Source organism: Siniperca chuatsi, linkage group LG5 (assembly GCF_020085105.1).
Source record: "Siniperca chuatsi isolate FFG_IHB_CAS linkage group LG5, ASM2008510v1, whole genome shotgun sequence".
NCBI classification, from domain to species: Eukaryota; Metazoa; Chordata; class Actinopteri; order Centrarchiformes; family Sinipercidae; genus Siniperca; species Siniperca chuatsi.
The window spans coordinates 22,704,971-22,729,205 of record NC_058046.1 but is presented as its reverse complement, the minus strand read 5'-3'; the positions used below and the strand labels follow the sequence as shown (position 1 = coordinate 22,729,205).

The 24,235-nt window shown below is 38.8% G+C and overlaps 1 protein-coding gene across 2 annotated transcripts in view; it reads right to left on the bottom strand.

Moving 5' to 3' along the window:
- Positions 1-24,235, bottom strand: part of ipo11 (importin 11) — a 122,376-nt gene that overhangs the window by 56,587 nt on the left and 41,554 nt on the right. For both annotated transcript variants that reach the window (XM_044196091.1, XM_044196092.1), the window contains exons 16-22: positions 18,590-18,716; positions 10,972-11,005; positions 10,721-10,761; positions 10,444-10,560; positions 8,022-8,135; positions 4,357-4,472; positions 2,749-2,825 (exon numbers count right to left, since the gene is read on the bottom strand). In XM_044196091.1, coding sequence (XP_044052026.1) covers positions 2,749-2,825; positions 4,357-4,472; positions 8,022-8,135; positions 10,444-10,560; positions 10,721-10,761; positions 10,972-11,005; positions 18,590-18,716 — 626 coding nt within the window. The remainder of the gene's footprint in view (positions 1-2,748; positions 2,826-4,356; positions 4,473-8,021; positions 8,136-10,443; positions 10,561-10,720; positions 10,762-10,971; positions 11,006-18,589; positions 18,717-24,235) is intronic.

The window sequence follows — 24,235 nt, the reverse complement described above, 5'->3', positions numbered from 1 at the left end:
TTAAATGGATTTTAGACACAGGAGCACATTTAAATACGAGAAGATGACAAGTTTGCATGGTTGACATGACATTGGCAGCCAACAGTAAGTAAGCATGATATAAGTGCGGCATCAGAGCATGTACAAGATGTTCAAGCGGCGGAAGACACTGCAGTGAAAACTGCTTAAATGGAGTTCACATTTTCTCATGAATGTACAAATTGGACTTGCACAAAGAAGCAAAATGCTTGGGAAAGGGACAAAATACCTCCACCACGCATTTGCCACACATAGTTTTGTGGTTTTTACTTTACTTATGGAATGCTGTTAGTTTGTACTTGGAGGGATTTGAAAGCTTTTTCCTTTTCTTTGTTTTAATGTGTCAGTCACAGCCAAAGAAAAGCAGCACTCATCTCCACTGAACCAAATACTGTGTGTGTATGTGACATGTCTCCATAGTGAACACAGAAAATGATAATAATAGTAATAGTAAAATCGGGTCACAAAATGAGCCTATTTCCAAGATGTTATGTAGACCAAGAAGGACATGGGCACAGCATATCTTTACAGGGATAGCAATATTTTGTCTTGATGCGAGAGAACAGTTATTTATTTTTACAGCCTGATAGTGGATACTGGATAGTTGGATCACTGAGAGAAAAGACAGGTTATAAGGTCCTACATATTTAGACTGCAAGTAATGATTATTTTTATTATCTATTAATATGGCTATTAATATCTAAAAAGGTTATTTTCTCGATTAATCGCCTGTTAAAACATCAGAAAACAGTGAAAAATATTTGTGAATGCCAGTGAAAAAAAATTCTAGAGCCTATGGTGAAGTCATCAAATGTCTGCCAAAAACCCAAAGATAATGTATATGATATAATGTAAGACAAGGGCAATTCAATTCAATTCTCCCATTTGAGAAGCTGGAACAGTCAATTTTTTTGGCATTTTTGCTTGCATAATGATTTAAAACAACTAATCAATACTCAATCAATAAATAGCTGCCAACTAATTTGTGACTAATCGTTGCAGCTCTAATTTGAGCCCATAGCTGCTGGACTGCATATCAGCGCATATCTTATCTAACTTATCTTTTCTATATATTCTTCCATCCTGGATTCTGGGCTTCCACCTCAATCTGTCAACCTCTAACCCTACATTAGCTTATTCGTCCATGTGTTGTGGTCTTCCATTTCCCTCCATCCAACCTTCCATTTTCTCTGTTCTTCAATCTTACTGCCTCTTTCGAATTTTACATTCCCTCTCCCTTTCGTCAAGCCATCATTAAAGCCACTTAAACTAGTAATATGGCAGCTGATCAGTGTGCACTAATTACTTGACAGATCTTCGTCAATCATGTAGAGGCAATGAGGAGTGTATACATGTTATTTGTGTTATGAGTCAACTTTTATTTTATTTTCATTCTTACTAGGTTAATCTGCCTTGCTTTTAAAAAGAAGGTGACAAATGTCAACAAAGCGTTGTTGTGGAGTCACAGTGTGACAACCCTTTCCCACATACCTTAAATTGAATAAAAAAAGCACATTATTTCTTTGAAGTTTGCCAATGCTGGGCTTTTAACTTGCCTTTGTGCAAAGGCTTCTTGGCTCCAGTAGATGTTTTTGTCACCTTCCAGCCACCTGTGTAATTGTCTGTGATTGGTCTAAAATTTAAGATGACTGGTTGTGATGCTTTGTAAAAAAGAAAAAAAGAACTTCTCCTTTCCTGTTCATTGCCTTGGTTTACCTTTTCTGTTCAGCACTAGATAAGAGTAAAATGGGCCTCTCTCATCTTTCCATCCATCCATATCCAAGCTCCTCAGAGCACACCTCTAATGTATAACCTTGTTCTTCATTAATTTCTCCACCATCACTTCTGAAATTGTTCATTTTCATCCACCACCTCCTTGTTATGTTTCACCAATCTCCTCCTTTTCTTTAAATCCTTCCTCCTCATCCATCTGTGACTGTCTTCCTGAGTCCTTTTCTGTGTCTCATGGATTCCCTATCCACACTATAAGTGATCAAATGCTCCAGTTAGCCAATAAGGCTACACTAGTGTTCATATTAGTCTGACTCAATCATTATGTGCAGAAGCACCAAATCAATACTGTTCCTCATTACACTGAAAGCCCACCCCCACACCTCTACACACTACACCAATGCTCCAGGCCTGTGATAAGTCATCCATTCAATCTGCCACCACTCACAGCTGCCTACAGACCCAGAGTAATGGCCCTGATGCCTTGAGGCTTCTGCAAAGCCACAACTGTGATCTTTACAAGCTACAATAGCCTGAAGTGATAAAACTATGAAAAAACTCAATGTCCGGGGATTGCATCAACTTTCCTTCCATATTCTCTCAGTTGCTCTGTGATTTAAAAGTATTTGATCATATAATGCTGGTTTGTTCTTTCAGATTGTGCAGCTTTCCCCCCCCATCTCAGACTACTTTGATGTGAAATGTTTTCTGTGTCTCTCTTCTGAACCACACACACTCATTCAAAACACATATCCCTATTACACAGGAAGCGATAATCTGACCTCAAACTATACAAAATGCATCATTATTGATGCTATTGTGATACCCTCCTTTCCTACCACTAATTCAATATATATGTTAATGCAAAACGCCATGAAGTTACTCAAGAGGGAGAAAAATGATCCAAACTAATTTCCACACACATCACACAGACACAAGTACAAACACACACACACAGCCAGATAGACAACCAAACAAAGAACTCTCATGTGAGCTCACCCAGCAAAGCGGACATGTTCTGGAAAATTCTGAGCAACTCTGGGGTGATGGCTGGGCTGTTCTCCAAAGTCACCAACCTGCATGATGAGAGGGAAGGAAGAATGAGAGCAGGCAGAAGGTAAAGTAAAAAGAAAGAAGAGGAGAGAGAGTGCAAAAGAGAGAATAAAACAGAAAATGGGGGAAGTTTGAAGATAGGAGTACAGAAGACATTGACATTAGAGGTGGCAAAAGAAAATGGGAAGAGAAATACAGCAGGACAAATTACAGAGACAGAAAGAAGAAGAACATGGGCATCATCACAAAGGTGGGAAAAAAATGATACATGGTGAAGTGGGTGTAAAAGGAAAAAACATAAAAGAAGGCGGCAGAGGAAACCAAATGTCAGCAGTTTGTTCAGTGTAAAGAAAAATCTGATTAAAAAACATGACACATAAATCTGATGATCAGTAAGTCTACTGACCCAATGTTGACCGTTTCACACATTTTATACTAAAATAAAGAAGAGATAATTGAATATTTGAGGATTTTGGCAACTGGTCAGACTTAAGTAATTTTAAGTCAGACAGGCTCTTGTAACTTATATCGGGCTTCTGATATTTTAAACAAAAAAGTATTTACTGATAAAAGAAAATAATAAGCTTGAGTTGTAGTTTTAAGTTTTGACAACCTAATGGAAAGCTGTACATCTACATTAAAATATGATGACATGAATTCACCAGGCCTCTTTCCTCATTATATACTCGATGATCAAAAAACCCAGATAAAGGTTGGTGGATTTTACCTGTAACTACTAAAGAAGGTGAGACATGAATGACTGATTTGATGCATGCTCCACAAAACCAGCCGATAAAAGATAAAAGCAAGAGAAAATGACATTGACTGTGTAAACAAATATTTGGGGAACGAGAGTTTATCAGGCAGGATAAAGGACAGGACAGAGACATAAGACTGTGGCTTTGTGTTACAAGCACACACAGCATGCTGAACACTGCAGCTCTCCAGAGACAGAAAAAGAGAGATTAAGGAGGGAGTTAAAAAGATGATGGGAGAGGAACAAAAGGTAACCAGGCAAATTCTCTTCTACTGAACCAAACCTTTTGCGAGTGCATGGCATTTGCAAAAGTGAGCATACTGTTTTCCAGCAGATTCTTGAGATAGCTTTAAAATAGCATGTGCCCAAAACAACATAAAGGAAAGATAATGAGCCACATAAATTATCAACAGCTTCATCCCCCATCTAGTGGTTGTCTATGAGAAAACAAATTAAAACGAGATGTCACGGTGAGCCCATTTACCACTACTTCTCTGCAAAGTGTTTGCATTTGGTTCCCATTTATGCACCCAAAGTGAGTCAGTATATGAGGCTGATAACTAATATGACAAAGGAAGGACTCATGAGTGAATTGAGCGAAGTAGAAAAGGGGAAAAGACAGAGAGATAAAGACAGCTATAGTCATAGTATGATGTGTAGGTGTGTGCATGAGTGTGGTCTGAAGTGCAAGGGAGGAAATGACATCACCAAGTGCTTCATAAACATCTGCCTCAGGGAGTTTTTCTATAACTTATAAATGTGTAGTGTATGTGCATGTGGAACATGTGTGTCCCTACCAAAGCTCCAGTCCATCCTCCAGCAAATACACATGCGGTGGCTGGGAAACATCGGTGCTCAGCTGGATGACAGGAAGAAGGAAAGGGTACAGGTTCTTACTCTCTGCCCCCAGGCCCTGTGGAAACACACAGATACAGAAAGTCAATGCCACAGGAAAACCCGACAAAGAATGCAGACAGGGGCTTTAAGAACGGTACTTGAATGGGTGTTCCTCGCAGACCATCTGAGCAGAGTGGAGAAAGACTTTTATAAAAGTACAATATACCACTGCTTTGACTCACCCCTTTCCAGGACCACGGTCAAGGACAATGCCACAGGGAACACAGTTGAAGACTTAAAAACCAAAACAATTTCACTACATTGGTCTCTTACATGGATGCTGAAAGCCAGAATAAAATATGTCTATTCAACTCCACCACACCTTAATATACACTCAGCCCTAATTGATTATTACAAGTCTCTCTTTTTGGAATAATTTCTGGTCATTTAGTATTTTGTGTGCTGGATGTACAGTATGTAGATAGTATTTTTTATTTATTTTTTTACATCCATCATTCTGACAGAATGCAGTTCACACCTAACATGCAAATTCTTCCAAATGCATTTCGAGTGACCATTTGCGATTTGATTCTGCTTCCTTGCTCATATTTATTTGTGAGCAAAGCATAAAACTGTTGAACAGTACACATCTTTCTTTCTTTTGCCTACAGTGCATCCAAAAGTATTAACAGCACTTCATTTTTACCACATTTTGTTATGTTACAGCCTTATTCCAAAATTGATTAAATTCATTATTTTCTTCAAAATTCTACAAACAATACCCCATAATGACAACATGAAAGAAGTTTGTTTGAATTTAAAAAAAAATAAAAAACGAAAAAAAAAAAAAAATCACATGTACATAAGTATTCACAGCCTTTGCCATGACACTCAAAATTGAGATCAGGTGCATCCTTTTTCCACTGATCATACTTGAGATGTTTCTACAACTTGATCAGAGTCCACCTGTGGTCAATTCAGTTGACTGGACATGATTTGGAAAGGCACACACCTGTCTATATAAGGTCCCACAGTTAACAGTGCATGTCAGAGCACAAACCAAGCCATGAAGTCCAAGGAATTGTCTGTATACCTCCGAGTATTGAGGCACAGATTTGGGGAAGGGTACAGAAAATTCTTTGCAGCATTGAAGGTCCCAATGAACACGATGGATCCATCATCCGTAAATGGAAGAAGTTTGGAACCACCAGGACTGTTCCTAGAGAGATGCTGTGGGGATGTTTTTCAGCAGCAGGAACTGGGAGACTAGTCAGGTTCGAGGGAAAGATGAATGCAGCAATGTACAGAGACATCCTTGATGAAAACCTGCTCCAGAGCGCTCTGGACCTCAGACTTGGGCAAAGGTTCATCTTCCAACAGGACAACAACGCTAAGCATACAGCCAAGATAACAAAGGAGTGGCTACGGGACAACTCTGTGAATGTCCCTGAGTGGCCCAGCCAGAGCCCAGACTTGAACCCGATTGAAGATCTCTAGAGAGATCTGAAAATGGCTGTGCACCGATGCTCCCCATCCAACCTGATGGAGCTTGAGAGGTCCTGCAAAGAAGAATGGGGAAAACTGCCCAAAAATGGGTGTGCCAAGCTTGTAGCATCATACTCAAAGACTTGAGGCTGTAATTGTTGCCAAAGGTGCTTCAACAAAGTATTGAGCAAAGGCTGTGAATACTTATGTGCGTCTGATTTCTTTAATTTTTTAATTTTTAATAAATTTGCAAAGATTTCAAACAAACTTCTTTCACGTTGTCATTATCGGGTATTGTTTGTAGAATGAGTGGAAAATAATGAATGTAATCCTTTTTGGAATAAGGCTGTAACATAACAAAATGTGGTAAAAGTGAGGCGCTGTGAATACTCTATACTGCTGCTCCTTCTCTGATACGTGTCAGTGAGCTCCAGCCCTGTTGGTGAATTGAAGAATGATGGTGTTCTATCATTCTGAATTATCTGTATCTGTAATCTCTTTATTATTACAGGCACAAAGACTATATCTATTTGGCTACATGAAGTATATTCTATACCTCTATTTCTTTTTTTAATGTCAACATTAGATTCTATATATAAAAATCAAAATTAGCATGAGGTTACACAATTTGCAAATCCAAGTTCCTTCAGCTGTACACCTTCAGTACCTCCCATAGTTTGACAGATGTGTACTTGTGTTACTTTCTCAAAGCAGGTGTCTCCCTATCACTGAGCCTTTCATCTCCCACTGTGAAATAACGCAGCTGCAGCCACACAGGGGTCCAAGACTTTCTGCAGGGTGAAACAGGCTGCTTCAATGCTGTGGGGAACGGAGCTCCTTTCTCAGGCTATTTTCTTCTTAACTTCAGTGAGTGATTAACCTGATTGAGATTGAGGCAAATTATTGAAAATAAAATATTATACAAGTTTCCCAGAGGAGAGTTTTTTGACATACATTTTAATCTGTGGTTTAACCCATTTGTAATTGTGAGAGCAAGTGAATCTGAGAATAACAAAGCAGGAAAGACAGATAGAGCCTCTCTCTAGGTAGCCAAGTCACAATTTCTGGCAGGTGAGGGCAAGGTAAATTGGTGTCACAGTATCCCAACCGTTTTGGGGACATGCACCTGAACCAGATCTCCCTCATGGACATTTTGGAACTCTGCCTCAGCAACATGTGGCCAGACAAGTAAAACCACACTTACTGCCAGATCCACTGAACAGTTCCGCCTGTCACAACGCATAACCCGGTAATTCATTTCACAATGAACAATAAACACAAAAAACTTTAAATGAAAAGGAGCTATCTAACCCACAGAACCATTAATGAAGTTAAACCACAGTATCATTCTTTGCAGTAATTTTTTGTTACTGTTTTACTTATTTTAATTCCAATAGTTTTGTTAATGGGCTCTTTTCTTGTGATCCTGGGAGAGAGACGAGAGCTGGCTCGCTGCAGCCAGCCAAATTTGGGCTGTGGATCAACATTGTGCCACTGTTCATAGATAATTAGAAGGGAAATAAATGATTAAGAAATTTAAAAATGTATCAACACTTTTGGTGTTTTACAGCCACTAGCTGAATGGTATTTTTTATTTAAGTAGATGATATTTACTGGAGTTTATTGTGACACAATGACGTTTAATTTTGTTCCATTATTTTATTTTAGCCAACAGGTGTTACAGGTATTAAGAGTGAAACACACAGTCACACATACATACACAAAGAAAACTTCAGCTGTGGCGCTCATTGCCTGCAGGTGGTGCAAGTGTTAAAAGTGTAGCAACCATTACTTTCTTGCCTGCAGTAGGCGACATCAACACTGCTATATCTGCAGGTCTTAACTCCTGCTGCTCCCTTCCATCCGTACATAGTACAGTTCGGCATGTGTTGAATTGGTCTGGCAATGACCAAACAACTGCAGCCTGTTACACGCATGCAAATTTGTGAGAGTTAAAAGCCATGTTCAACATGATACTTCCAGTCTGTAAAAATAAAAATAAAACAAAAACACAAGCAAACATAATAGACTTGCTGAATTCTCCTTGGTGGACAAGGACGTTTGCATGCATGAACACTGAGCATATGCGTGCCTTTTTTAACATGATGCACAAACATTGGAAGTTGGGGACGCACCATACCTGTACCAGGTGGATGAGTGTAGTGAGTATGGCACATCGAAGCATGTTGTGTTCTTCAGATTGCTTCCAGAGCAGGGGCAGGTACTGAACCAGACAGCCTACATATGGCCGGATCTGAAGCAGAACAAAATTAAACAACAAATAAGAAGCAAAGCACATAATACTGTGAAATTCAATCTGCATCTTCAACAACAACTAATATACAGTATTTAACTACTATCAAACTTATGTTCGAGTCTGCTGAAAATAAAAGTTTTATTTGGGATCAGTGACAGAGACAATGGTGTTCTCTGAATTGTTCCTGTCTCAGCAAAGTAGTATGTATATTCATCAGATACCTAAACACATTTACAGACAACTCAAGCAATTGCTTATTTCACCTTGAAAATGTGTTATCATTCAGTATATAGGATAAAATAAAAATTTGCAACTATGCAATTAGTGTAACGCTTCCCCTCAAAGCTTTGTATGTTTGGTTTTCCCAGCAGTGAATTCAGATCCAATTCCCTGATTCCTCTTTGCCTCTATCAACCACAATTCAGCTGCTTCAAAAAATACCGGACAGGCAGTTGAAAATACAGAATATATTTTCTTCTTAGTGTGACAGTGAAAATCACAACTCCACTGAGGTGATCTCTTGATGCATCAACTCTACAGTCTGTAAAAGCGCTCATGGAAGCCAATCTGGTTGACACATGATTTGAGTGTTTGTAGATCCGTGGCAGCTATCAATCGATGGCAGCAACAATCAGAGCTGAACTTGTGTGTAAAGTAGCATAATGACGTTCAGATTCTTCAGTATGCATTTTGAAAACATATCAGATTCACACATAAGCCTGTTCGTTCATTCTTGCTGTGCCTGCTGGATTATATTAATATGGTCAAATACGTACACTGTCAATGGCTCGTTGAAGGGGTGACAAGTGGCTGAGTTAAGGTTTTGCCCATCGTAAAAAACAAAACAGTCAGCAGTTGACACGCATCCCAACATTCCTTATCTGAACATGTGCTCTATACTACAACAACCTCCAGCACAATCCATTTATAACAAAATGGGTCTGTATTTATTATTATTCTCTCTATCCTGAGTTATAAATACATCTTTATTTTTCTTTTAAATCAAGTTCTTTTGTTTCAAACACTAGAAAAATGTGGGAGGTCAGACACCAAGTGGATGCTATCCACTCTCATTCCTGTGTGAAATTGGAAAACGTTATGGCACACTGTGTAATTTAGGTGAAATTGCTGAGCAGCCAGCCAACTCTAAGACATCCTAGTATGGCACTGAATTACGGACTTAAAAAAGTTTTCTACCATTTTCTTCTGCTGACTTGCTCTTACCCTTCGTATTCCCTGTAGCAGCTATGTGGCCGGGCTTCAGACCCCACACTGGGATTTTTTGCTCGATTACACCTTTATAAGGAGCTGGCTAGGAGCAGAGCGAACAGTGAAAAAGAAACGACATACAGCCATAAGGAGAAAGATAAAAAGTGAGAAACACGGACGATCAAACCCACCTAGGATGATATTTGTGAGACTGACAGCAGAAAAAAAAGAGTTAAATCTTATCACATCTGTCATCATGTTAATTTCAACTCAAGCTGCACTCATGGTTTCATTCACTAGTTTTCTCAGCAGCTGCCACTTTTTGTGGGTTCAAAATCCCTTGAGAGAAGGGTTAGAATATTAATGGGACTTCCACTGACTCTAGAAATTTAGCCAGTGACTGGGGAAGACTTAACCAGACTGGCAGTTCACAAGGATGAAAGCCATTTCTGTGACAGATTTAAGTCAAGGGATCGTTTAAGGGAAGATGCTTAAAACGGATCTGAAAAGAGCCTGGGGGGGGTCAAGAGGAAGGTCAATTTTTTTAAGGGTTGGCAGTTAAGTGGATTAGAATGACTTATTGGAGGCTCAGAAAAAAATAAAATATGGCCACAAAAGCACTGCCGTGGCAGAGTGGAGACTGTATCATCACAGTAAATGAAAACAGACATCAGAACAAGCCTTAGGCCTTGTGATTTACAAAGTCGCTTTTCCAGTGCCAGTGTCTTAGGACGTGAAAAATCATTAATGTCTATCTTTCTTTAAGGAGAGATGGTTGTTTTACCTTGGTGGTCTGGGGCTAGTGCAGTGTAACAGATGTTTTGTATCTGTGTTATAATGTTTTTAACAGCTTTACATGTCTCCTTCAGAGTCCAAGTCAATGACTACAATTTGTGCACTGCTACTCTTCCAAAAGCAGCAGCAGAATATATCTCCCCAGATGTCCAAAACAAGGGCTTCAGACATTTCAGAGTTTGACTCAACTTCACTTTATGTATTGCAACTGATAATGGTAAAGAAATTATAGGAAAAGTAATATGTTACCTACATTCCCAACATCCACAAACACTTTTTTGCTTGATATCTCACATCTCACCTGGATGTTTACTCTCTCGATGACACAGGAGATGACATGGAGCACCTGCATTTTAGTGTCGCACTCTGTCACCTGCTGCAACAACTGGAAGAGCAGACCGAAGATAGACTCGAGGTACTAAACGAAGAGAGGAGAATTTAAGAATTAGAAAAGGGGGAAATGGGCAGCTGAAAATGTAAATGTATTCATTGATTATTGTGAAAGACATTTTTATTCTACTCGTCACTGAATTAAAAGCATATACAGTCATTTCCACATTAGTGATACATGTACTCACTGGGAGGAATTGCTCTGTCCGGAACTCAAAGTCATCAACAGGTGGTCATGAGTTAAGGATAAAATCAAACTGCTGAGGATAGGTATGTATGGGTATTATTTTGGCATAACTAAAGACTGATAAAGCTTGTATGCAGTTAGAAGCATTGAGGCTTAAATAGCAAGCATAAGAACAGCATGATGAATGTAATTGTTGCAAAAATTATGCCCTATCTGAAAAATAATATCTAAGTATAAGTATGAGAAGGATATTGAGCTTCAGGGTTGTAGCTGTCTCAATCCGCACCTGTGAGAAAAAGAAGATAAACATACAGTTCATTTTGAAAAGCACTTTAGAAATTAGGCATCACACTTCCCCTCTATAAGTTCATCTGGATTGTTAGGTAATCAAAGTTGAAGAGAAAGAAGATATACTGAATTTGTAGTGAACTAAGCTCAGAAAAAAAGACTGAGAGCAAAAGAAATATAGAAATTGATGAACAAAAGAAGATTGCCACAGCTGCACATGCAGCAATACAACCAAACACTAAAACCATAATTACATTTTCCATTAATGGCAGCCTCAGAAAGACCACAACTAGTTCAATATAACAAAAGCTTTTCATAACTGAACACTATCTGAGTGTGCAACTGCAGCATGTTAGCTAAATACAGGCTGTCTATTGTTATAAAAGGAAGTAACCTGCTCCACTCTTATAGACTCTAGCAGTGTAATCTAGCGATGTCAGAGTGATGGAGGTGGAATGTCCACCGGGGAGAAAGTGATTAGATTACAGATCAGAGATTACAGAAGGTAAAAGTGAAAAGAAAGGTGAGTGACTGAGACAATTCAACAATTTTGCAACACCTTTAAAGTACAAAAGACATGGGTGGATAAGTGAGGGTGAGTGTGTGTGAGAAAGAGAGAGAGAGTGTGTGTGTGTGTGTGTGAGAGAGAGTGTGTGAGAGAGAGAGCAAGAGAGAGAGAGAGCGCATGTCGCAAACAAACGCTGTCAACACCCTTCAGTCTATAAAAGGTCTTTGCAAGCTTTGTCATGTAATTTTTGTCTCCTAACACATTCAACATTCAGTTATAGGTTTATGAATAACTCACTGTAGATGTAGCAGGTAGGCCAGCCAATCATTTCGAGCATTTGATTTATTGATTGCTGTCGGAATACAAATAGTTTCCACAAATATAACAAAAAATGCTTCTGAAATACAAAACCTACTCTAGCATTAAATAAAGCAGGTGTGACAAAAAGATAGTGGTCTGTGTTCCTCTATTTGATGAACGCAGGACCTGGCATTAAAAAAAACAAAAATCTATTTTTTGTTTATATTCTACCCCAACTGGCGAGTTACATAGCATAACCCATTATGCTATAAATAATACTGGCTGGAAAAATAAACGAGTATATATCAATCCTTGTTTTCTCTATGTGCATATTTTCACATCTATTAAATATGGTAAACCCTAGATTAAAATCATGTTATTTTGGAAGACAGCATACATTTGCTGGAAGAAAACGTGTTTGTTGAATATTTTATTTTTCAAAAATAAATCATTAATATATTCATATTTGTGGTTTAGTCTCTTAAAACACACAAGTCATATCCATTGAAGTGGTTGGAGTTTCTCTTTTTGGACTCTATACTTTTCAACTTTTAATGCCAATCAATTCACTTCAAAGGTAAGTCTTTCTGGAAGTTACTTATTTTGCACCATGTTCATATTTTTGCGCACCACACCAAAGCATAAGCTCAGTAGTATCACACTTCACTAGCTGGTGTATTTTCCCAATATTGAAGTGACTGATTTAAATAAGCAGCAAGCTTTCAAAAAGCCTCCCACAAAAACAACTACATCTTTAGCACAGACCTGTCACTGCAGCAGAGGATGATAACAGCATGGTTACCGATTTGAGCTTTAAAATGTATACTTTTTATGACTAATTATGAATGGTATGTGTTTTGAAACACTGAAAAGCAAACAGACTCTAAGGCTGCCATGATACTATCTGTCTAAAACAAGCAATAATATTGCAATAAAATGATTTATCATGGTTTTGTCAAAGGAGTATAAGTTATTATCGTCGTTACTTAACACTTGTAACAACAGCATTGATTTCCCTTGTAGTGACTCAATTATAAGATCCGGAGACCAGACGTAAAATGCAACTACTTTTTCATAGGAATACAGCATGAAAATGAGACATTAAAAACACATTTGATACATTTCCATGGATGAAATAATTTGCATAATCCATAGAGATTGATGTTTAAATCTGTGTAACTCATTTATATTCACATAACAGGCAATGGGTTTGGTAATGTTGTCTTAACAAGGCAGAGACAAAGTTTCATCTTCTCTCTGAAACAGCATGGCAGAAAACTGCCAATTCAGAAAGACATGAAAGCCTATTTCACGTAATTGTGAATCTAACAAATAGATTTAAATGGGCTTAATTGTCCTCCATTCACAATAATTGTATGTAAAATATACATTCAAGATATGAAATTGCTTAAAGTTGAATTTGAGACATAGCTGGACTTAGAGATGTACAAATCCATCCCATGTCTGCAACATCATGAAATACAGAATAATGTTTTAGTAATGCTGCATACATTAACAAGCAACAAAAGGAGTATGTTGATGAACGAGGCCCATCAGTTGCCATCAGCACTTCACATCATTATTCAGTCTCAAATTGTCTTTGAGGGATACTGAAAAGCAGAGGGTTCAAACTGAATTTAAAAGTGCTTAAAAGTTTAATCAGTGAAAATTACTTGAAACACTCTAGGACAGCAAATTAAAGTCAAACTATGTCAAGCCAAACTGCATGCATGTTAACATAAATGCACACAATCTTCCTTCAGGAAAATAATACAACCAGTGCTCCACCGGTATAAACAAATGACAGTTATTACCTGGACCATAGACACATTTAATACAGATGGCATCGGCTAAATCAGCCCAGCAGTGGGTCAAAGTTTCATTGTGGCCTCATAGACAGAGGCAATAAACAAGCATTATCTGGAAATTAGAATTAGAGCAGATAAACAAAAGTAATTTGCACAAATTGCAGCTACAGCTGGCTTATCACTAAAATCACCGGAAACAGAGAGCCATCTTATAATAAGCTTTTTCAAAGAGAAAGATATGACTAATGATTAGTGTTTTGGATTTACTTGTGTCTCAGATCATTTAACAACAAAATGTATCATTCTACAGTGATTGTAAGAGTTACACGGACGACAAATATTTATATTTGGCATGGGGAAAAAGCCACCTGATATAATATGGATTGAGTTGTGCCTGTGGCGCCCCACACAGCATTCTCAAGTGTATCAAGTCTTCCATGTACCCCACACATGGAAGCAGGGCAGTATTGTGATATAGCTCACTTGGTTTTCAGACAAACCGGGTTACCCTGGTAACCAAAAGTTCTCTTTCAAACCTTGCTCGGTATCTCACTACAGGAGATGTGGCCCATTCCCAAATTGCATACTCCAAAGCCCATAACATGTCAATCCCGAAGGGTCGACACCACAAGCCCTCCCCATGGGCTAGCACACACTTAACATGAACCCACACTTGGGATTGAGTGCGCCAGTGAAGACGCTGTCACGTCCAGGAGGTAAAACCGAATAAATGTGTGTGAGAATGCCCAACTAGCAGCGGCACAGATGTCACTCAGAGAAATGCCCCTGAACAAGGACCATGAAGTGGCCATACTCCTGGTGGAATGAGCCCGCAGGCTCTCAGGGGGCTGCAGTCCACAACTCTCATAAGCCAGAAGTATAGCCTCCACCACCAAGTGTGACAGGCGCTGGCAAGTCCGCGTCTTCTTCCCCTCCGGCGGGTGGGATGAGATGTTTGACAAGGTAACGGGAGTGGCGGTGGCAAAATACTTTTTGTCCTGAGCACCATGCTGGTGGGTCGCTGGCTATTCAGGTGTCTGGAATCTAGGGCCTTTAAAGCTCCCACTGCGCCCTCTTGGTGTGGTGGTTACCAAAGCTAGCTAAAAACTCTGATGGCTAGCAGCAGTAATGGACACACAGCTTGTTTCGTAAGCTATTACAATCAGGTAGAAGTCCGCCACAACGCCCACCTTACATCCACGCTCGGTGACTGCCTTGACGACTGTGGCTGAGGAGCTCAAATGATCTTCACGGGGAAGAATGCGAGAATGCCGTGAGGGGCGCGAAGGGCATAAAAGGGGGGACGGGCTGGCCCATGCAACTCAAGACGATTGGTCTGTCTCCCGACAGACGCGGTGGTATTGGAGCTTCCATGATTGGTCACGTCAGAAGGTACCGAGCGAGGTTTGAAAGAGAACCAAAAACATGATTGAGTAGGATTATAATCACAAGGTACAAATGAATATTTAAAATGCCTCAAAGCCTTCCTGCAGTCACCGAAAAGTGAGTCAAAATGGGACACAGTTGACTAAACATCACAGCTTGATGTCGTCAAAGCTGGCTTAACAGCAAATTCTAGAAAACATTACCTCCTACTGGAAATGCAAATGGACTGAAAACAGAAGTTAAACTTGCCACCAAGAATATTTTTAGCCTTCACTCAGAATCTGTGAGTAAACATCAGAGAAGAATGCAGCTGTTAAGAGAGAGGAGGAGAATGTATTGGAGGAAATGAGGATTCAGCTCATGAATGTCATTGATAGATGCCAATGAACTGTTAATGTGTGTGCATGCATGTCTGTCTCACATACAAAGCTCCCAGAGGGTGTAACGTTACCACAAAAATCTGTATTTATTGTAGATATCTACATTCCTCAAAGGCATAACAAATATAGATATATTAGTATGTTTGATAACAAACTGAAATAAAATAAGCATGTAAAATAAGTTGTACGTCAGTTGTTAATCAAAAAAAACTCTAATTAAACCATTTCTATAAAACAGAAATGCAGAATCTTTTATATTAAATAACACCTTGATTGCTCCTGCAATTCATTATCTGCCTAGCAAAACATAACCTTATTAGATTTCTATTAACACAGAACACTGCAGTCAGTCTCCTCAGGAAGAAAAAGCATAATACACTTTTTAAAGCCACTTAGGGGTTAATTTTCAAAATTTCACTAATCACATTTAAGGCACAGGCTTGTATATCAGTTATATTACCAAGCTCATAACTCCCGAGTCAAAGACAGTCAAAGATAATCTTTCTGGAGACATCTGGTTGGTATCTTCAGTAACATATTTTAAATTAGGGAATTTTGTTTAATATCACTTATGTTTAAGTGAAATTTATGTAACAGACTAATCTTTAAAAAATGTGCAAGACATGGGGGTGAGACGGTTACAAATGTAGATAAAACAGTAGAAATTTCAAAAATAAAAACAGAAACACTTTGGCCAACTACCATGGCATCAGGAATTGGTGTTCTATCTTCCTCAAAATAAGCACATCCTCATTAAGATACTTCCGTTTTTAGGAAATTAAAGGCACCAGTTTTAGTTTAAACAACTTTTTGACACTTACACTGAAACCCATTCAGCCCACATGCAGTTAAATGACATTTTAATACAACTACAATTCTACTCACTCTACAGTTTTTGCAATAGGACTACATTCATTAAATTATCAGTGTTTCTGCCACCCCTCTCACTCTTATATTCTCCCATTTAAAAAAAACAAAACACATAAGAACATAAAACGAGGCAGCTACAAGCCTAAATTGCTGTGCTGAAGCATGCTGTTTCAATAAAAGTACAGAAATTGAAAGGTCAGAGATAAATATAACTATTATCTTGAGTAATTCACTGAACTCAAGGACCACAGAATAGCAATAGAGATATTGATAACCAATTGGACTGATTGATCAAGGGCAGTTTTCTCCATTAGCCCATTTAAAGTTTATGATCAATAATTAATTCTGCCCAAGAGCCTTTAGTTGGCCCAGACAATATTGATCAGGAAAATGTTTGGAGGGCTGAGCAGTAATGTAACAGCAAGCTTGTGTGAAGAAAGACCACTGAAACTGTAAGAGCCATTATTCCTCTCATAAAACCTAAATCAAATTCCAATGTACTGTATGGACCTAGATTATAAAAACTATGTCTTGAATCAAATTTTACATATCAAAACTATAAGTCTGGTTGATGAGCTATTGAATGTGCAATGCATAGGGAGACAACTGGCTAACTGCATATAATGCAACATACACACATTTAATTCCATAGTAGCTGCCTAATCATTTTACTATACAGCCAAATACTGAAATGCCAGAGATATGACCTGCCTCCGTTAATTGGTATCCATTACGGATCGATGATATTTGAAAAACATGACATTGCGATATCTTTTTTTTGTGCAATATATATTGCCATATGAAAAAATAAAGGAAATTTTACCAGATACATGCAGTGTGTTATTCATATACATATATACAAATAACCTTGATAATTTACATCATTTGAGTACTTTAAAAGTCTATCCTAACAAAACAAAACCCCCCTCCTACTTCTTCCACACTTCACCCCTTTGCCACCCCTCCAGAAATCAGCTTGTATGTGATGTTCAAATGTATGCTTAATCCGTGTGGTGGAAGATAAACAGGCGCGGCTGAGGATGGTAAAACTCTCAAACTCAAGCAACAAACAGATTTATCTATATGCCGGCAAGATGTAAGTACAGATAGATACGGCAAGTTGTGTGTGTGTTAAGCGTTTCTTACATTAGGGCACGAACCAGCCGCGTGACAGTAACCTTTTAACTTTTAACCAGCACACGCACTCAAAAGCCACCTCGCGTAACTGAACGCCTGCCTCTAGCGTCCAGGTGACATTATCTGTGACAGTAACCGCGTCACGTGCATGTTTACAGGCAGGTGATACGCAGACTGTGCGTGCACAGCGATCAGTTCGCTATGTGCTCTGGTGAAGGGGTACACACTTGATCAGTTTATCAAACAACCAAATAGGGATAGGGAAAGATAAGTTGATCGTGGTGAATTTCCATTATCGCGGTAATCGTGAATATCCTCACGAGTTTTTACTAAAACGGGTCCAAATTAGTACAGTTTGACTCTATGCCACAATGCCAGTCCACTTTATTTATGTTAAAGGATAATTACTGTATTTCTTTAGTCAGGGGTAAATTATATATACTGATGCAATGACAAATGAAATTGTTATCTGTACCATCTGACATCATGGTAGAGAAGTGAAAAATAGAGCCTGATTTAAAAATGAAGAATAAGAGTAGACTCACACAAAGTTCCCATTTTCTATTTATTTATTTATCCTTTATTTATGCAGTTGGACTTTGTTTTTCACTAAAAAGGATGTTCACTAAAAAGATGTGTGTCCTATCTGTGATGCAATAAAAATATTTGTTTCTTAACAAAATGTAAGGTAAAGTGATTCCAGTATGTTTTAGTGCCATTTTAAGAGTTTTAAGCATATTTTGATTATTATAGGGATAATAACGTGAATCGCAATTAATTTGGCCAGGATAATCGTGACATGAAATTTTCATATCGTCCTATGCCTACAACCAAAACAGGCAGCGCTCATTTTCAGGTTGTGGTGGGTGACTAGTGGGGCCTGCTTTGGTTGTGTGTAATATGTGAAATAACCTCTGTAAAAAAGAAAAAAGAAAATAGCATGTTGAGAAATCAGATGACAAAACCTTCCGGCAATCCCTGACTAACTACTGTATGTTTGGCTTTGTTTGTAGAAGGTTGGCAGCATAATAGCTGTGGTTCCATGCTGTTAAGCAGAGAACTATGTTTGTGTAGCCGAATGTGCACTTTCACTAACAGCCCATTTCAGTCATTATGAATACAATGTTTTCTGGGGAAGCTGGCACTCCAGTCATAATAAGCAGTTTACAAAACAGTGTCTGTAGCTGCCTTACCACCAAGTCAGGATCCTGCATGAGGCTCAGGATGACCTCATAAAGTAAAGGTCGAAGGTCAGATTTGAACTTGACAGAGATCCATTGTCCTATTAGCCAGATGACTCGTCGGCGAATCAACTTGTACCTGGAAAGAAGAGAGAGGAGAGATGTTAGTTCTGGTTACAGAGAAATGCTTTAACAGACTTCTTGTCTGTACTCTTCATCCATATCATAATTTAGAGAAATGAACCAGCTGGCTCTCTAATCTTGTCTTCACAATGTAGCTACAGTACTTATGGATCCATTAAAAACAACTGAGCCAGCTATTCAAATGATGAAATCAGTGCTGTCATTGCTTGTGGTGTGTATGTGCTCTGAGGGAAAGAACCATGTCCCTACTATTACGCATATCCAACTCCAAGACGATGTCTAATTTAACCCACACTCTAGTTGTTCACATTTCAGTGTGCATGAGTATGCCACCAGATTAGAGTCCTCAGAGAAGTAGAGATAGTGGCACTATTAAAAAGGATGTTGGAGACCAAGTTAGAATTTACACATAAAACTGACTCAAAACATGAACCAAGGAACAAACTGAGAAAAAGGAGAACTAGGTGAAAAAAAGTGTTTGTTATAAATAAGCGTGTTGGGTGTCTATTTGTTTAAATGTATGCATGCTAGCAAAGCCTGAGGGACATGGTGACCAGTGACAGAAAAACTAAATAAGGGAAATAGCCTACTTCAAAAACTAGAATGTTCAAAAATCCACTGGGGCTGAAAAGTGTGTGATATGAATTAAAATGCCCTGCGCTGCACATCAAAAATGTGAAGCACTGCACGTTGGGAACTGATGTTTTTTCAACAGTTGTATCGGGCAGGCAAGAAGTGTCCCTCAGCATTTGTCCTTGTTTGTATCCGAGGCAGAAATTGTGTCTGAGGACTGCCTTGACAGAAATGAGCGGATGGGGGGATGAAGGAATGGAGAGATGAGAGGATAAAGGATAGGGGGATGACACTCTTGGCTTCTTGTCAAATATCCACAGGGAGCCAGAGACCACAGTCTGGGCCACTAGCCAGAAGATACTAAACAACAGCATGACAACAGCATGACTCAGGACTTGGAGATGGCAAACAACACTGTGTGCATGTGTCTGTGTGTGCGCGTATGGACATGCAAGAAAAGAGAAATGGTGTTAATACAATTAAGCACAAAAGCTTGTTTCTGTGTTCCACATATATTTTAAATAAATATTTGCAAAAGCATTTTGAAAACTAAAATTTAGCCTGTAGATTACCAGCACTAACAACATTAAGCTAAATGCATTTTGGACTTGATTTCTCATCATCTTAAAAGCACAAGATGGCCCTTGGACACTCCTGGACTAAACTTCGCAGGAGCACTGGAGCATGTAAGGAGAATAAACTAGCATCCAATTACTTTTAAAGGCAAACAAAGGCAGCCAGACCAATCCGATTTTCTACAAGCTATTATGAAGGCAGCAAACATATTGGATGGTTCCAGCATGATAGAGCAGGTACGGCAGTACCAGTGGACAATCGCCAGAGGCACATTCCCAAAGTTCTCTCTATATTCAGGTTCCAGCTTGGCACCAAAATACTGGAACTCTGATAACAAGTCGGTGACATCAAGAATAAATAATCAAATTACAGATCATTATCTAACCCGTCACACTAACGCTCACACAGGGTAAATCTACAGAACACTTCACGTTTTGTTGTATTCTTTAAGACAGCAAATAAAGAAAAATATGTCAAGTTCTTTTTATATAAAGTGCCGAAGAAAACCAGTGGCAAATGTGTTTGAGTGTTTATGCGAGTTCAGACTTTGGCGCACACAAAATGAATCCTGACAATCGTCAGCATTACTTCTGACAACATTATAATCCATATGCTGATTATTAGTCACTCATGGCATCTGTTGAAGTGACTAAAAGATTAGTGTTCCCAACTCTGCATGCAATATAAGAGTGGTGCATGTATGCATGTCTGTGACTGACAAATACAGAATATTTGCTTCAGCTAGGGAGACTACAGCTGGTGGTGTTTATTATCGGTGTGCTGGCAAAGTGGAAGAAAAGGATGGAAAGGCAGATGGACAGGCAGGTTGACAGGGGTATTTTTCCGTCAGTCAAAGGTTAGACATGACTCATCCACACCAAACCTGTCTCCTACTTGATAACTTCACACAGCTGTCAGCAACCCTGCTCATCTTTCCGGCAAACACATGGGAAATCCATGTGGACAAAATATGAACTAAATGAAAAGCAGAATCCCAATTTTACATCATCCTTGAACAAGTGGACACACTGTTCCTTTGCCATTTTATGGCATTATATTGATTAATATGGCAAAAAAGTGAGCTGGAAATGGTCTGAGGCCTTTGTGTGATGCTTCTTTTGTTTCATATTTATTGTTTACATGCACTTAAATAATGTGGTTATTGCCATGTTTCTGTAGTAACTTGATTTTTTAAATATCATGTAAATGGCAAAACCCAGCTTCCTTAATCTGGATAAAGTAAACAGTTCTCAGACTGAGGATATGAAGAGTCTCTCATACAGACTGAGCTAATATGCATGAGTAAATATTAACTGAGCATAATATCCATGAGTAAATATTATTAACAGAGCATAATATCCATGAGTAAATATTATTAACAGAGCATAAGTCATACACTTGTGTATAAAAGCACAAAAAATGTTTGTTTAAAAAAGGGGGTTTGTATTGGGTCGAAAGGTGGTGCAGCCCTGGTGTAAGGTTTTAATTACGAGATAGGTATTCATGCTGTTTCTACACACTTCTATGTAGCCTTTTAGCTACAGCACTACAAGCAAATGTCAGTATACTCACTATGACTCAAAGTCTATTTGCTTAGTGGTGTCAACACAAGGTGAAAGACCTTGTGTCACAATGGGAGCAGATAAAAGAGAAACAGAAGTTAACAGTTACACTGAAACTAGTATAACTGTAAGAGGGGAAACCCAAAAAATACAGATGATCAGACAAATTGATTGGGGGTCATGAACCCAGCTTTGTGAAAAGTCTGATTCGTTCAGCTAGCACATACTGCATCAATGAAAGCCCAATGCAGTGCTTCTTTTTACTCATAACACCAACATTTTACCTGTGTGCACATGCCAAACTCAATTATGTTTGGCGTATAAAGCCAACAAAAATCCATCCACGGTGGCAAATACTAGCAACAAGGGAAAATTAAGTTTGAGATACCCAAAGCACACTATCATTTTACAGCATCCATTGGTCACCCAGAAGAGGGACAGACTTTTCTAACAAAACTCCACTCAAAAGGTCAAGCCAAAAAAGGCAATGTCAAAATGCCAAAGTGTTTCGCAGCCTTCTATGCTGGCAGCATCTGACAGTAGAATGATGGAACACGCTCTGTCTGTCTAGGTGACACAAAAGGCTCCCTTTCGCTATTCTGAGACGTCAATGTGAGTGATATTAAGGGTGTGTGCGGCTGTGTCCAATCAGGAGTCCTGTGTTTTGTATGTGTGCATATGTGCTCAAAGATGACTAGCTGTCATCACATCTCATCACAGGTATGACAACTGTTTGGGTTGACGCAGAGAAGGGAGGAAAAGATATGCCAATAAGTGCAATAAGTACGACCGTGCATAAAGTATGTGTTTGTGTAGTCATTATGACAAAAAGTGACAATCAACTTGTTTTTTTTTCTTTTTTAAAGGCAGCTTACTAGCAGCCTGAGGCTCAGCCTCAGGTGTAAGTCACTCACAATAGTTTTGCTGACAGATATGGTTCATCTTTAGACTGTTGCTACGTCATACTGAGTGATACAGAGAGACTTACGCAGGACACAAACTTAAAATCAGTGAAACCTACAAGAGGCCCACTGACAGTATCGAAGCCCAATAGGGAAAAGATTACCAAACCTGCAAGCAAATAAGTGAACACATACACAGCTTGGACATGTACAGTAAGGGATAATACCCGACAAGTTATATGTTCTAGGACTGCAATGGATGACGCAATGGTTAAGAACCACCTGAAGTGAAGCGGAGGGTGATTTGTTTCACTTGCCTTGGAGGTTATTATCCCGCTTATACAATAGCCACAAAATGCCATTTGTCCTCAAATTAAAAGTTTCAGTTAGTCATATAAGTAATTCTGATATCGCTTTTAAACATCATGAAAAATAATTCCTGAGGGTTCACATGGCTGGGCTCAGAGTTTTAAAATCCTGACAAGTTTTGAAATCACCGCTTCCCTGTCCCTCAGATCTGCAGGCTACCAGCTTCACAGCAAGCAGGCATTATTTTAAATGTCCTTTTCTCTTGGTTGTTTTGGATTCACAAAAATATCAAACACATTTGAAATTAAATTTGCGTGGTTCTCAAGTGGATGTTTTTGATTTTTTAAAGAGGGTGGTAATACAAATAACCCTAGCTCCATGATCTTGAGCTAAGCCTCACTGTTGCTGTCCTTACCTACACTTTAATACTGCAGCATTAATAGCATGACATAACATGGCCGAAAATACAACACTTCCAAACCGATATCTATCTGAACTATATATATATCATTGAAATGTTTTACATAAATTATCAATATGGAATCATGTGTAAGGCTTCTGTTATTGCATTTTCAGAATTGGTTCAGCAAGAACACACTTCATTACAACTCCATGCACAGGCGCTGAGAAAATAGTAAATTTGCCACCTGTAGTAATATTGCCTGATTGTTGATGGAGATATGTGAGCACTTGCAATATCAAAGAATACCACAAAATGTCCCAGGAATTGATTCAGAACCAGGATTGATGAGCATAATCAGGATCAATAAAATGTAAATGATATCCTACCACAGCATGGTAACTGACAGAGACAAATGTGGGCTGAGAGGCAAGCAGAGAGCAGAAAATCCTGCAGGTGTGGGAGCAGGTGGGCACAGCTAAACAATGGAGGCCGGTAGAGAGTTGAGGCGACAAAATCCAAAATGTGAAGTACGGAAAGTATGTAAGTAAGGAAATACAGTTTATCTTTATGGATTATATTGATGCCAAATTGACAAGAAGACTGTCGACATTGACATTGCGGTTAGTTATTGGTTATTTGTATTGATTGCTGACAGTGGCTGATCAGGCTAATTATCAGCTAATTGTACTCAGTTTCTAACTTCAGTATGCAGTAAATGGTTGCTGTTTGTGTGCATGTTTTTAACTACATTCCTAATTAAACATGATGCGCTTGATGATGTTATTAATGAATCCTGATGAAACTTGAAAGCTCAGCATTCTCGTTGCCCTTTAGCTTCCCTTTTTAACATTTATTCACCCAGAATGCATGCCTTATTTGTAATGGAGTATTTTTACATTGTAGTATTGTTTTTTTTACTTAAGTAAAAGATGTGAGTACTTCTTCCACCACTGGGTGATGGTGCATTTGACGTATAGTGACTTTGTTGTGGTAAAATCTAAGAACCCTTGTGATGATCTCGTACAGTTTCCTCTTTGACTGATTGTGTTCACATTCCGGACAGTGATCAAGCATGTAAGAATTCTCTATGTGATGGCTTCATAAACTTGACTAGCAGGGTTTTGGAGTTTGTTTGTTTTTTTCAAACGTCTGAGGAAGTATATTCCTGTGCCTAATGCACTCCAGTGGG